The sequence below is a fragment of the Phodopus roborovskii genome, unplaced genomic scaffold, assembly GCF_943737965.1.
Source record: "Phodopus roborovskii unplaced genomic scaffold, PHOROB, whole genome shotgun sequence".
In the NCBI taxonomy this organism is placed as follows: domain Eukaryota; kingdom Metazoa; phylum Chordata; class Mammalia; order Rodentia; family Cricetidae; genus Phodopus; species Phodopus roborovskii.
Window position 1 is genome coordinate 8,988,377 of NW_026126563.1, and position 15,511 is coordinate 9,003,887.

General features: G+C 49.0%; 1 protein-coding gene across 1 annotated transcript in view; it reads left to right on the top strand.

The window, feature by feature from the left end:
* The window catches only part of Slc14a2 (solute carrier family 14 member 2), a 56,956-nt gene that overhangs the window by 32,423 nt on the left and 9,022 nt on the right, over positions 1-15,511 (top strand). The window contains exons 10-14 of the mRNA XM_051202109.1: positions 9,224-9,349; positions 12,905-12,987; positions 13,643-13,802; positions 14,496-14,685; positions 14,975-15,103. Coding sequence (XP_051058066.1) covers positions 9,224-9,349; positions 12,905-12,987; positions 13,643-13,802; positions 14,496-14,685; positions 14,975-15,103 — 688 coding nt within the window. The remainder of the gene's footprint in view (positions 1-9,223; positions 9,350-12,904; positions 12,988-13,642; positions 13,803-14,495; positions 14,686-14,974; positions 15,104-15,511) is intronic.

A 15,511-nucleotide genomic window follows, 5' to 3' on the forward strand; every position in this document is an offset into this window, starting at 1 on the left:
TCGATATTCCCTCTGAATTCTGACCCTAAAAAACTGCCAGGGTCTTTAAGAATACTGTGACAAAAGCAGATGTCGATTGGCACCCAGAAATGGAAGTATTCCATAGTTTAAAAGGCACTTGTTGGGTGGAAAGAGATCTCCAGTGGTGTCTGCTGGGAAGGTCTTCAAAGTTCTAGATGATTCTGGACCATGGTGGGGCAGGGACTCGGTGTTAGGTAGAAGGGTCATAGAGTATTTAGAATCTCGGACACTTGGGAGAGCACGAAATAGACATGGCAGCTCTACCTGGGGAAGAAATTGGGCACTTAAGTAGGCTCAGAGGAATGAATGGAAGGTAGTTGCTTACTGTACAAAATAAAGGGCGTGTAAACCAGGTTGGTTGGTGTCTGCCATCAGAACCAGTAAGGGGGATGGGAGACTGGAAAGCACAACTGGAAACAGAGTGCTGAGAGCTGAAAGTTTAGCCCGAGTTTCCAAGAGGAATGTGACTTTCCTCCTCATCGCAGACGGAGTTACTTAAGGGCCTCCACGGGCCCTGAGAATACAGGAGCTTACACAGCTCCAAAGCCATGCATTCCTCAAAGGGAGCGTGGGTCTCCTCCCTTGTTAGGCTCCTCAGAGTCGAGGAAAACAGTTGGGGTCATTTGTCCTCCTGGGGGTTTGATCCCTCACTGGGGAAAGAAAGACAATTTCACTTTCAACCGGTCTCTGCTTTGCAAATCAGACATGGCTGTGGGTGAGGCCTATGGCCTGGTAGCCTTGGGGACTCGCAGATAAAATGTCTTGGCTAGACACAACAATAGCAGGGAAGAGTCCTCTGACTGAAGACCAGGTTAGCTTCCTTAGACCAGGTCAGGTAGCTCCTAGATAGAGCCCTGAGATGTCCCGCCATGGGCAGGGAGGGCTACAGCCATTAAGTGCACCTGCCTCTTATCCCTTCCTTCCTCCAGTTTGTCCCTTTTGGCCAAAGGTCTTCTCCCTATCATTAAAGAATGTAAGAGTCACACATGTCTAATCAGTAGAGGGTGGAGTCTGCAACCCCTGGTAGTGTTTAAAGCTTTTAACGAATACTTGGAGAGTCTTAGCTTTATAAAACTATGAGCAGGATAGCTTGGCCCTCTGGACTCTCAGGATTAAGGCTGGTTTATTTTCATAGAAGTTTCAGTTATTCTAGACTGAGCAGGAGCAGGGTACTCAGAAGCCCCGCACATTACTTCCCGTATCTTATAGTTAACAGCTGTAGTCCCAGCCCATTCCAGAGTGGATATATGGCTCAGCAGGTAAGAGCACTTGCTATGCAAGCATGAGGATCTGAGTTCAGAGCCCCGTGTAAAAGCCAGTATGGTTGTGCATGCAAGTCACCCCAGTACTTGGTGGGAGGCAGGAACACGGATGACTGGCTTATTGGCGCTTGCTAGCCAACCATCATGCTCCCCACCCTACCCCCAAAATAGCGAGCTCTGGGTTCAGTGAAAGACCCTGATTCAATAAGGTAGAGAGTAATAGAGATAATGTTGCCCTCCTCTGGTCTCTACACACTCAAACACGCTTCTCTCTGTGTGTATGTGTGTGTCTCTCTCTCTCTGCTTCTCTCTCTCACACACACACAGTCTTTATTACCTTTTTTCAATAGTAGAAGATTATGTGTTTCTGTCAACCCTTCCTCTGTCATCCCCCTACACCAGTGGCCCAATATGACCAGCGGGACTCTGAGTCAGGTACAGTAACAGAAAGCTCTGTGGGTAGGAAAGACAGCAGGAACAGAGAGAGAGGTCAGAGGACAAAGCAGAAGCAGGTGTTGAACACAGGTGTGGCTGGAGGCAGCAGATGAGCCAGAGGATGGGCTTGTATCAGAAAGACTGACGGTCCATGGTCTCTCGTGACTCTCCATGGCCTCTGGTGACTGTCCATGGCCTCTGGTGGCTGTCCATGGCCTCTGGTGGCTGTCCATGGCCTCTGGTGGCTGTCCATGGCCTCTGGTGGCTGTCCATGGCCTCTCCTGGCTGTCCATGGCCTCTCAGTGCAGGAAGTCTGGCTGGAAAGGAAGCTGCAGGTGCAAACACCATCAGCCACACATGTCTGCTCCCTCCTGCTCTGTGGTGACAACAGACATGAAACAGAGTGGGAGGAGAGGAATGAAGGGCCCTCGAAGTACCTATGGACTCACAGCTGTTGCTGAAGAAAAGCACCCCTCGCCCTTGATTGGTGAGTCAAAAGGAACTCCGTAGCTCATAGCTTAATGCGTGACAGCGATCTGAAGTCTCAGCCCAGAAGCCTTTGGATGTCACTGCAGGGCAGCTCCAGAGAATCCCAGGTGCCCATTGGCCACTCTGCCAACCACTACAAGCCTCAGAGTGAAGAGCAGCAGGAGAAGGGGAGGGAAGAGGTCCCCGGCTGAGCCACTGAAATATCCCGCTCAAAGCTCATGGGTTCAGGAAGTGTTTACCAGACCAGAAGCTACCAAAAAGCTTTAGCAAAGTGCATATACTGTAGACGGGAACACAGCAGCCAAATTCCAAGAGACAGGCTCGCTCCCCTAAGAGACAGTGGGGTACTTCAGTGGCATTTAAGAGAAGTTATGTGGCCTTTTCTCATGGGCCATTTGTCTCATGAGTCATAGCTGAGTAGATAAAAGGTGGGCAGCTCTTTATCTTGTTAGGCAGTATATTTAATAGCCCCATTTGTCCTTCCTGGCCATTTATGGGGCACCTACAAGAATCATTAGGAGAGTCGTGATAATTGTTTATATAAAATATCACAAGTCCGCTGGGTCCGGCTCAAGTAGCTAGAGATGGCTATTAGACAGTGGAGGATTTTGACTTTTTTCTTGCCCTTTATTTTTGGCTTTTTGATCTCTCTACTGGGGAAAAGGCATCCTGTGAGGCTTAGCTATATCAATCTCCCTGTAGCCTCTGCCTTCTGTCAATGCCACAACCTGATTTACCCCTTCTCTCGAGTGTGTACGCCACCTACACACTTCCACGATGTAGGAAAGAAAAACAATTTTACCCACAAGGATTAGCATTAGATGTTTGGGTCATTGTGTTAAGCATCCTAAGGGTGTATCTAAACGTACCGGTAAAGGTTTGCGACCAATTAGCTGTGTCTTCCATAGATAATAGGGGAAAGCATGAAAGACAGTGAGTGGAGAGTACGGAAGTATTGCCACCAGAGAGGAACCCAGGGCAGTTTGCTTCCGGTGGTGATGTATAATCTCAAGGTACAAAAGGCTAAAGCAGGGGGACTGTCATTTTAGGGCCAGCCTGAGCTACGTTAAAAATAAAATAATATAAAGCTCTGCCACAGCCTAAACTCCAACAGGTGTAACCTAGACTACTTTGTGAAAATGCAATGAGAATTTAAGGAATGGGTGGAACCATATGAGCAAAACACCGGAGTGGCATTTCATGGGAGAAGTAGAAATCAAACCAGACAAAGGGGAGTGGATAAAACTGAGGCATGGCGGTGGAGGAAACACTGAGGAGCCTTGAAAAGCTAGCGTGTCATGGCAGAACCTGTGTTAGAAGGAAAACTGGATAATGAGACTGGATAACAAAGAAAATGGGTTAGAAGAAGACAGATCAAACTCAGAAAGAGTGACAGTGCTAACGCACAGTTCTGAGGGTGCAGACAGGATGGGAAGACAGTGAATGACATTTGGAAGGAAAGAGAACCAAGAATTACCTAAGTTAGAGTTGGCCCTTTGACCCTCCAATCTCATTTACAAGATTCTCACAGGATGTTCATGGGTTTAAGTGAGATACCAAGCTGTTTATACGCGTCGGTGTCTTCCCACGGAATGAGACAAAACCACCAAAAGAAATCAAAATTAAGTGAGTCCATTGGCCAACTAGTGAGCTGTAAAAGGGGGAGAGAGAGGCGCTCAAGGCATCAGCTATTAATATGGGTCTAACTTATCTCATGGTTACAAAGAGTCATACCCCACACTCATAAAAAATGGACCATTGGCATGTGTGAAGAAGCTGAAATCCCAAATATTGAACCAAATCCCTCCTCATCCGATCTGCCTTGCAGGCCACTGCCCAGTCCAACAGTGTTAGGAAGATTAAGGACCGTGAAGTGAGAAACAGTTAAAGGCATGATGGATTTTAGAATACCTTTAGTAGGCCATCACATTCAGAAGCAGAGTGAAACTGATAGGCTGAAAATAAGACACCTCTAGGATGCAAGGGTTTGGAAACACATTCCCAATCTCTAAAATGAGAGGACCCAACTAAAGAATCTCAAAATTCTAAGTTTTCTTTTCCAATTCTAACATTCAAGGCCTTGATAGAGTATAGAATGGTCTTTGAAGGCATTAACTTTAGTTTACACAGCTTTAAAGGAAACAAAAAGGAGCCACACCTGGGTATTTATCCAATGACTCCAAGTCGCCATGCCATCACACATCATTGTTAATTGCAGCACTGCCCACAATAGGTATGCTGTAAGTATCTATCAACAGAGGAACGGGCAAAGAAAATGTGATATAGGTATGTAGTCATGATGAAAATAAAGTTATGTTGTTTACAGGAAAATAGATGCAACTGCATATAATCGTATTAAGAAAATCACATCCATTGCACAAAGAAAATATTACACATTCTCTCTCATTTGTTCCTAGACTTTAAAAATCTTATATAGGTATAGATGACGTGAAATAGCAAAGAAACTGTCTAGAAAACCAAGAGGTTAATGGAAGGTGATGGTGAGAGATAGGGCAGGTAGCAGTGTATGGGGAAGAGAATATGTTCAAAATGTTATGTGCGTAAAATAACCTTGTATAACTCAGAATGAGAAAAATGTTTAAGACAAATGTTTAAGACAAATGTTTAAGGTGGACAGATGGCTCAACATTAAGAATGCTTTCTGCTCTCCCAGAGGACCTGAGTTTGGTTCCCTACACTCATGTGAGGTGACTCTCCATGCCCATAACTCTAGCTCCAGGGTGTCTAACGCCATCCTCTGCTCTCCATGGCCCGCACACACAGGTAGCAAACACTCACTACACAGAGAACTCGTTTTTAAAAGGAAAGAAAAACTCATCTTATTTAGCACTCAGAAGCCACCCCCTGCTCACCACACACACACACACACACACACACACACACACACACACACACACACACACGCGGGGTTGGGGGGGTTCCTAGCAATGAAAAGTCATAGCACAAAACTCAACATAGGGAAACATCTGTCCAAATTGTAACCAAAGGGAAAGCAGTAACAGACAAACCCACGTTGTTTATGATATGGCCCCTCAGAAACAGCCATCCTGGCATTGCCTCTAGGGAGTTGCCTGCCCTGTACTGGCTGTGTCATGAGAGCAAGGGAGCCAGGGAGCTGAGGGGTGATCCACGATGGTGGACCTCATGAAGGACATTGTGAGCATCAATGGGCAGCATCAGTCCACCTCCAGGAGAAAGTACAACTGGTTCAAACCTGACAAAGGCAGCTTGTGGAGGCATATGCAGGCGTGGCCACCATGAGCTGACTTTACAGGCATGGGCCATGGTGGGCTGAATTTATTTATTTAGTTACTTTACTTTACTTTTACATTCCAACCACAGTTCTCCCTCCCTCCCTCCCACCCCTCCACCCCACCCCCATCTCTCCCCCCTGCATTAAGGCTGAGCATGGCATCCCACCATAGGGAACAAGCTCCAAACCAGCTAGCTCATTTACCAGGGATAGATCCTGGTCCTACTGCCAGGGTCTCCTCAGATAGCCCAAGCTTCACAACTGTCTCCCACAGTCCAGCTCCACAGCTGTCGGTCCAGAGTCCATGAGTTTCCACGGGCTTGGTTCAGCTGTCTCTGAGGATCTCTCCATCATGGTCTTGGTCTCTCTTGCTCATGTCTTCCCTCCTCTCTCTCTGACTAGATTCCCCAGCTCAGCCTGCTGCTTGGTTGTGAATCTCTGTGTCTGGTTCCATCAAGTACTGCATGAAGGCTCTATGATGATAGTTGGTGGGCTGGTTTTTAAAAAGACACACTAAATGAATTTCCCCTTTGAAAACAATATCAAGTTTTGTTTGAGGGCTTTTTGGGGGGGAGTGTTGGCTCCCTCAAAGAAATCTCAATAAGCTAAAATTTTTATTTCACAGGCAAGCTCTTCTACAAAATCTTTGCTACCACTTATCATTTTAACTGTTGACATTTCTCTACTTGCGGTGTCTTTAGAGGTATGAGAACTCTGAGGTCACTACTCCTGCCCCAGACAGAGTGCTTCTGAACCAATAATAAGAGCTAAAAACAGTGTTTTTTCTTCTAAGCCACCATGAAGAAAGTGTCACTGAAGTTCTGCCTTCTAAAACATGAGATGGGAGTCATCCTTAAGGATGTGGTCCATTACCGCGGAATGATCCTAGGTAGCACTTGGAGGAACCTTCATGCATTGGAATGTTTAAGAGAGCTGGCTGGGGGAGGGAAGACAGCAGTTCCTAGCCCATGCTGCATATGCATGAGTTACTCACCTGCTGGCTGTGACACATGCATCACCAAGGACAGAGCTTCCCAGCCACGCGCCACAGAACATTCGCAAGTGTGCTGATGGGACAAGGCTCCTCCATACAAACAGAGACGTGGTGATCAGAGCTCCTGGGCCCAGTCTCTACTAACACCTAACTAATGAGGAAGCCCCCAATGCCAACCTTTGGTCTCTGCACACAGGTACATGATCACACACACACACAAAACACACGTGCACATATACATGAATACATACACATCAACACACACACAAAATGTTCCATTTGGTCTAGCCATTCATTCTTTGTTATGCCATTCAGAAATCAAAACGCATAGGATGATCACCCCTCATTAGTTTACTTAACAACATTCTGAGCACCTGTCACCGATTTAGCAGACGTGTGATAGATGATGACGGTGCTGAAGGAAGCTAAGTATCTCGCCAGCCAAGAACACATGCTTAAGGCTCAGCTAGGTAAGAGTCTGTGCAGGCAGGTGGAAAATTGCAGCTGTTCCCCCAGGAGAAGGGACCATTCCGCCTGGAGCAGAGGAGTCCAGTGTTATCAGCGGGAAGTGTCCTCCCCGAGGATGCGTCTGGTGTGTGAAAAGCTACAATTTCTTCCTGAGTGTTTCATAAGTGGTGTCTGATTTTGTTACAGTATAGGAAAAAAGTGGTAGATTAGACTATGAGATATCTAGCCTCACAGGTCGGGTTGCAAAGGTCGGCTGAATATTTCTTTCTGGAAGAATTACATCCTGCAATTAAGGAAAGTGGCAATGCAGTTACAAATGATTTGCAAAATGCCAAGCAGAAAGTAATGACTTCTGCATCCCAGGCATGGGTTGGTACATCTCATTCCTACAACAGCGGATACACGTGTCCCCCATGCTCTTGAAGTCCCCGTTATCTGCTCAGAGTGTCCCAAAAGTGCTTGCTGGGGCTCAGAGTCATGTGCTCTCTTCACGGGTCTTTGGAAGTTGGCTATTTCCTTCTCAGGCGTGGCTATAACAGCATCTCTTCTCTCCTGTCACTGTCAACTCTGGCACCAATAAGGTCTGTGGACCACAGGGCGGTCCTTCAGTGTCACCTGTGTGAGAGGGGTCCTTCTTCCTTCATTGTGATCATGCCATCTACTCTAATAGACACAGTGACAGATGTCCCCAACACACTTTCCTGGCTCTACGCCAGGGCAGCGTCTGAGTTACTAAACACAAGAACCCAGATCATCATGGGCTCTGCCTGGTGGGTGAGCCCAGTCTTACTAGGCTACCACACACACACACACACACACACACACACACACACACACACACACACACACACTCCCTCTGTCAGCATTCTCCTGCATTCCTCTGGCTGACTGTTTAGCCACCAAAAAATTGAGTATCTTAAAAACTTTCCTTTTCATGTTGCTGCTCCCAGATAAACGTTGCCTTGGTCTATTAAACGGATGCATCCTCTTTGTATATATGAAAAATAGCGCAGGTCAGTGTGTGGCATTTGTTGGAAAAGATCCAAGCTAAGGGGAAAGCCCTTTTCTTATACCAATCAAGCTCGGATGGGCCCAGAAGCCTGCCTTTTCTCAAGCAGCCCTTGTGATTCAATCCCGTCTGTTCCCATGCTACACCCTGAAGAGGGCTTACTCCTAATTCAAGAATACTCTCCCCATAGTGTGGTGATGGAAGATGGTATGGTACAGTATAGGGTCTCCTGTAGCCAGGAATGTGATTCAGACATTTGTCCCCTTCCTATATGAGGACTTGCAAATTTTTAATATTCCGATAACTCGGGTAAGAGATCCCATTGAAATGCAGATTCTTGTGTCAGCAGTCTGGGGTAAAGCCTGAAGTTCCAAATCTCTAACCAGCTCTCTGATGCTAGTGATGCTCCAAGAGGCAACCTGGGTAGGGTAGCAAGAATCTCTATAGACAGTTCTCAGCAGAGCAGCCATCTTTTACCTGTTTCACTGGGCAGGGCTGGGGAAGGCTCAGATATTTTTTCAAGCAGCCAGATAGCCTGATATGCATCCAGTTTTGGAACTCGGACAGAGAGATCCGAGACGCTGGCTGAACCATTGGTGACTGGCCACTGGCCCACCTTACTCCCTCTAGTGTGGTTAGATGGGTTCTTTCGCCTCTGGACCCAGTGATAACTTCAGTTTCTGTGAAGAAATGTAAAGGGAGGAAAGGGCCACAGGGCGCTTTGTACAAACACAAAAGCAGTTTGTCCTCCAGCATCGGGGCTGCCCCCCTCACCCCTCCAGCATCGGGGCTGCCCCCCTCACCCCTCCAGCATCAGGGCTGCGCCCCTCACCCCTCCAGCATCAGGGATGCATCCCTCACCCCTCCAGCATCGGGGCTGCCCCCCTCACCCCTCCAGCATCGGGGCTGCGCCCTCACCCCTCCAGCATCGGGGCTGCGCCCTCACCCCTCCAGCATCGGGGCTGCGCCCTCACCCCTCCAGCATCGGGGCTGCCCCCCTCACCCCTCACCCCTCCAGCATGGGGGATGCATCCCTCACCCCTCCAGCATCGGGGCTGCGCCCCTCACCCCTCCAGCATCGGGGCTGCGCCCCTCACCCCTCCAGCATCAGGGCTGCGCCCCTCACCCCTCCAGCATCGGGGCTGCGCCCTCACCCCTCCAGCATCACTCCTCCCTAGCTTCCAGATGTTCTCCTTCTTGGCTCTGCGGCTTGGCTCTTACAGATGCCGACCAGGCGGCATACTGACTTGGCTCTTCTTGTCCCTGGCTAGGTGTCAGTGGAGAGCAGTCACAAGCAGCGGGCCAGTGGAAGGCGGAGGAGGGCTCCGAGACTGTGCTCCCAAGACGGAGGAGTGTGTTCCACATCGAGTGGTCATCCATCCGGAGGAGGAGCAAAGGTGTGTACATCCTCTCCCTCGCACTCAGGCCCCAGCTTCCTATCTCAGAGCAGGCGAGAGTGGCACCTACTGCACAGGACCCTTTTAATGCATGAGCACGGACCAAAGCCACAGCTTCCCTGTGTCTGGCCACACAGCCTGAAATAACCCACGACATGTGATGAGCTTGACAAAGGTCTGAGCTTGGCCCTGGAATCACCTACAGCCCATTCCCGGAGATTCCAATTCAACCTATCATGAATACAGCCTGGGCCCGCGAATCTCTGGTGGCAGAGATTCGAGTCTGCCACCAGTTCATAGACACTGGTCACGCCACACATGGTGCTACCGCCGGTAATCTCAGCACTCAGGAGGCTGAGACAGGAGGGCAGCCGGGTGGACTGTATACGGGAACCCTCTCAAAATAAAGAGTCCAGAGCCCACGGGCTCAGAAGGCTGACGAAAGTTCCCACCTTGACAGTGACAGTGGCCGCGAAAGGGCCAAAGCAGAAGAGAATGGTGGAGGGAGAGGGCCCTCATAGGCCAGAAGGGGACCCCAGAAGAGGCCAGAGCTGAGCAGAGGTGGATACCAGAGACCTGAGCCTAGAAGCCAAGGTCAGGCTCTAGCAAATAGCCAGGACCCTGGAGAGAGAGAGTCGCAGTCTGCTGAGGGAGAGCGGAGCCCCTAGACAGACAGGACCAAGTGCAACCTGACTCCACCACAGCCCCCAGAGAGGAGGCCGACGCCTGCTGCTGTATAGGGGCACTGCGATGGGTAGAACTGACCCCTGGGTTAGTGTCTCTCATGCCACATGCCACCCAGAAGCCACCTCGGTGCCTGGATGTCTTTCTATACGTTGTCCAATCTCATCCATCCATCCCCAAAGTCAGCCAAGTTAGAGCAAGAGCCCTGGAGTGGTTATGGGAAAACCAGAGAGAGAGAGAGAGAGAGAGAGAGAGAGAGAGAGAGAGAGAGAGAGAGAGAGAGAGAGCTGTGCAGCAGGTCTTTGAGACACGGGGAATACAGCCCTGTACATAGGGGTCTAGGATGGAGAAGTCATTGGGAATCACTGAATCCTGCCAGGCCGCTCCAGACCCAAGCAGGGACTCAGAGGGAAGCCCACATGTGCAAACCTCGAGTTCAGACTTTCTCTGTTTCCTGCCCAAAGTTTCCAAAATTAACTCGTTCCCCTGTTGCAATGTTTAAAAAGCAGCAGGAGAGAGAAAGAGGCCATGTGACAGAGTTAAAGTGGGAAAGATTTTCACTAGAGAAAGGGTCATAAAAGAGGGGGGGTGGGTAGACCAGCCACCAGGGACAGAGCAGCGGGAGAGAGGGAAGAGAGGCAGAGAGAGGGAGGGAGGGGGAGGGAGGGAGGGGGAGGGAGGGGGAGGGAGAGGTAAAGAGAGGGAGAGGGAGGGAGGGAGAGAGAGGGAGAGGGAGGGGGAGAGGGAGGGAGGGAGGGGGAGAGGGAGGGAGGGAGGGAGGGAGGGAGGGAGGGAGGGGGAGAGGGAGGGAGGGAGGGAGGGAGGGAAGGTAGTGAGTGGCTGCAGCTGAGGGCGTCCACTGTCAGAACCCAAGTACAGGCCAGTACAGATGCCTGAACACTGAAATCCCCCTTCTTGGTTTCAAACCACGCTGGTGTTTGTAGCCCCTGATTCTTCACAAGTGGGAACACGGAGCCTTTAGTACATCCCTTCTGGTGTTTAGACCCGCTAAGGAGAACAGCCAGCCGACTGCAAACTGGAAGGCAGAGCCCAGGCTGCCGTTCTTGCACTTGACCACAGGAGGGCACCAGAGTATCAAGTCCAAAGCTTCGAGGGGCTGGCCCGCTCTTTCCCAAGAGGACTTATCTGGAAAGCAGCCTCCTTAAAAAGGAACCAGCCTAACAATGCAAGATGTTCAGAGTCACATTACAAGAGCGCTGTAGAATTACAAGGACATGGGGACACTCAAACCCTACTTAGAGAGACTGCATGGATGTCATTTGTCCTGATCCAGCTGTTAAAATGCTAAAATTCAGAGTGTGTGTGTGTGTGTGTGTGTGTGTGTGAGAACTTCCCTTATTTTCTGAGTTCAATTAGTGTTTTTTGCCAAAGCATGGTGTGAGGTTATTTACCATAGGAACATGGTTAGACCACAGGGTAAATGTGTGACCACCATTATTAGGTTGGCACTCACCTTTAATCCCAACACTTGAGGGGCAGAAGCAGATGGATCTCTGTGAGTTCAAGGCCAGCCAGGCTACATAGTAAGACCTTGCCTCAAAATTAAAAACAAATACCATAACCAAAAAAGGAATAATTTTACAATCAACTGTCTGAGGGGAATCATTGCTGAGTTCAAACCCAGATCCTGCGTGGCTCAGGTTTATGAAGAACAGACGAAGAGAAGGACTTCAACATTCCAGTTCCTTTCTTTTAAAATGTGCATTTCCTGGGGCTGGAGAGGTGGCTCAGCGATTAACGTTCTCTTGCAGAGGATCCAGGTTGGATTCCCAACACACACACACACACACACACACACACACACACACACACACACAGTAGCTCATAGCCATCTGTAACTATAATCTCAGGGGATCCAATGCCCTCTTCAGAACCAAGCACATACATAGTACACACACATATTTGCAAGCAAACCATCCACACATAAAATGAACAAATATTTAAAATAGATTTTGTTCTTGGAGAATTCCATAATGTATTTTGATCATATTTGCCCCCTACTCCTCCCCCTAACACCTCACTTCCCCCTAACTGCACATCCCCTGTTTTCTTTTTCTTCATAAAACTAATTTGTGCAGCCCACATATTCCTGGGTATGGAGCCAGCCCCTGGGGTGTCGCTGACCTACCAGAGACTATACTGTTACCGAAAACCAACTCTCTTGTTTTCAGAAACCTTCAGCTGTCCATAGCTCCTCAGCTCGGGGTCCAGCACAGACCCCTCTGCGCTAGAATGTTGAGCCTGGTCTTGTGCGAGCAGCCACGGCTGCTGTTAGTTTATGCGTGTAACGGTCCTGCCATGTCCTCAAGACCTCTTTCCACTCTGATTCTTCCCCACCTCTGGCTTTTTTACAGTCATCCTGCCCCTTCTTCCTAACAGTCCCCAAGCCTCTGGGGTGCGGCGTGAGATACACGTGTCCCACCTGTGTTAGAGCATTCCACCGGCAATTATTCTATGCTCTCTACAGTCTATTTCTGTGCTCCTACAGTAAGTCCCCATCCATGCAGAGATCGCAGAGAGGCCCCGGTCCCTCTGGGCTGCTAATACACAGGTCAAGCTGAGCATCTTGATTAAGGGCCACTGGGATCTCTGAACTTCCTGTGTCCTTCATGTCCTGTTTACATGGCAATGTGTGTTTTTACCTGAAGACACACACACACACACACACACACCCACAATGGGCCTGACCGATAAAGGAAAAGGACTCTTGTCCATGAGGGTCCATGGTTTTACACTTCCTCTGTGGAACAGAAGATACCAAACGATCTAACCCACGTTTGGAGAAATGACTGTCAAGTGCCAAAATGCAGGTGTCTGAACTGATGGCTCTCTCTTTCCTTCCAACACCAGTGTTTGGGAAAGGTGAACACCAAGAGAGACAAACCAAAGAGCCGCTTCCCTACCCATATCGGAAGCCCACAGTGGAATTGTTTGTGAGTATGGTGACCCCAGACCAGAGACAGCCCACAGCAGAGTGGGAAGTCGGGGTCCACTGAGGACTCTAGGGCAAATGTCTCGAGTTGTGTTTTCAGAAATGTAGTTACATAGATTAAAATGTCTATTTTATTATTTATTTATTTATTTGCCATTTTCTTTGTGAGCTATCATACCTTTTTGTTTGCATTATTTACCATAAGTTTGTATTTAGGAAATAAGATCATGCCAGGGTTTGGGTTTTTTTTTTAAGAGTCTTTGTGTGTTTAATCCCATACCTTTGTGTTTAAAATTCAAAAACTAAATTGCTAAGTGGGGAAATGATTTCTTTTAGAAAGAAAGTAAGACAGTGATTTTTAAGAAAATCAAGACATGTGTAGCTAAGTCTGAATTCCACCATTTGACTTTGCATACCTCGTCCACAGAATAAGGGTGATGGGACCACCTCATCTCCCTCACTGAGGTTGAATATATATCAAATAAGATGATGTGTTCAACAAAACAACCTAAAGAGACAGGGAGATGCTTAAGCAGCAGTTGAAGAAAGCCTCAAGTGAAAACCTTAGCTTGGTCCTCCAAGAGACTTCAGATGTCACCTAGTGTGAAATCACAAAAGCTGTGCAAGATTCTTACCTATTTCTGGCCCCTGGACAGGATCTAGACACCATGGAAGAGAACTCTGAGATAAAGGCAGAGGCCAACATGGCCAGGACTTCCTGGATTCAGAGCTCTATGGCCGCTGGAGGGAAGAGAGTCAGCAGAGCCTTGAGCTACATCACAGGAGAGATGAAGGAATGCGGAGAGGGACTTAAAGGTACCACCTGTGACATCAGCCCCCAGAGTGCATGCCTTACTCATCCCTGGAAACATGCTACAGGGCTTCTCTGTAGATCAGCTAGAGATCTCTTTTGGGGGCCTCTCAAAGAAGGTTCTTCTGCCGTTAAAGGAGAGGGACTCTTGGAATATAAACACCCATATTTGTAACTGAACTGTAAGAACGGATTGTTGTGTGAGGTAGGTCTTGTTCCTCGACAGAAGAGTTCTGCTGACCCAAATACGCCACCCAAATGTTGCAGACAAGCACTGGAAATCTGAATCCAGCATCTAGACAAATATGTACTTGATAGCCTAGGGGAACTCTGTCTACTCCAGCAGGGGGTTCTCTCTAGAAACCTCCACATTGCTTGACTTATGGGTTTCATACTCCCTCTGTGGCAAGGGAATTTTCTAAAAGAAAATTTATGTCACTCCCATGGGAAGCAGAACTAAGTTCAAGGTAGGTACCCGATCCCTGCCATGGGAAAAACAGCCCAGAGACTGCATTGGGCTAGCAATGGCTGGCTGGTGCTCTAGGCATTCAAACGCACCCTGTGGTCTTGATCTAGCCTCCTCTCTGACTGATGAAATGCATGCTGGTCCTCTGAAAACCCCAATTCTCACTACCACCTGAGGGTTAGCCCGGGCCTGACCTGCTCTGAGCATCTGCTGGCTTCCCCCATCGTTTCAGACAAATCTCCAGTGTTCCAGTTTCTTGACTGGGTGCTCCGAGGCACATCCCAAGTGATGTTTGTGAACAACCCTCTCAGCGGCATCCTCATCATCCTCGGTCTCTTCGTGCAGAATCCCTGGTGGGCCATCTCGGGTTGCTTGGGCACGGTTGTGTCCACCTTGACCGCCCTCATCCTGAGCCAGGATAAGTAAGTCACGTCCCAGTGTTCTAGAACAAGGCCAGGGGGCCACTTCCCTAGGAGGACCACTGCCTCCTTCCTACCCTCTAGCCCAAACGCCTCAGAATAACGACACTGTAACCAAATGCCACTCTTCATGGTGGGCAAAGGGTAGATAGGTTATCTTAGCTCCCTGCTCCCAAAAGGGCAGCTTGCTTGAGGGTGGGTTGTCAGGACCCAAGTTAGAAAGCTGTGACTGTGAAAGCAGTTAAAATCACAGGGAGGCCCCCACTCCAACCGCTCATCATTGTGTCCCCAGGTCAGCCATTGCGGCAGGACTCCATGGCTACAATGGAGTGCTTGTGGGGCTCCTGATGGCCGTGTTCTCAGACAAGGGCAACTATTACTGGTGGCTGCTGCTCCCTGTCATTATCATGTCCATGACTTGGTAAGCTCGCTTCTCTAAAGTTCTGTGTGTGTGTGTGTGTGTGTGTGTGTGTGTGTAGTGTCTGCCTGTATGTCCACAGTGGAAGCCAGAGGCTGACTTTGGCTGTCCCCTCTATTATTCTCCAGCTCATTTTCTGAGAAAAGATCTCTCACTGACCCTGGCCACTGTTGTAGTGGGGCTAGCTGGCCAGCAACACTCAGAGTCAGGCCTGTCCCCACCCCCAGCACTGGGGCTTCAGACAGAAGCTTCCATGCCCAGCATTTCCCGTGGGTGCTGGGATCCAAACTCAGGCCCTAATGTTTGCGCAGTTTACCGGCCGAGTCGTCTCCCATCCCAGTTAGCATAGATTTTAACCAGGGTTCGGCGCCGCCGTGTGGTCTAGTGCCAAGGCAAGCGGCATGTGACAGG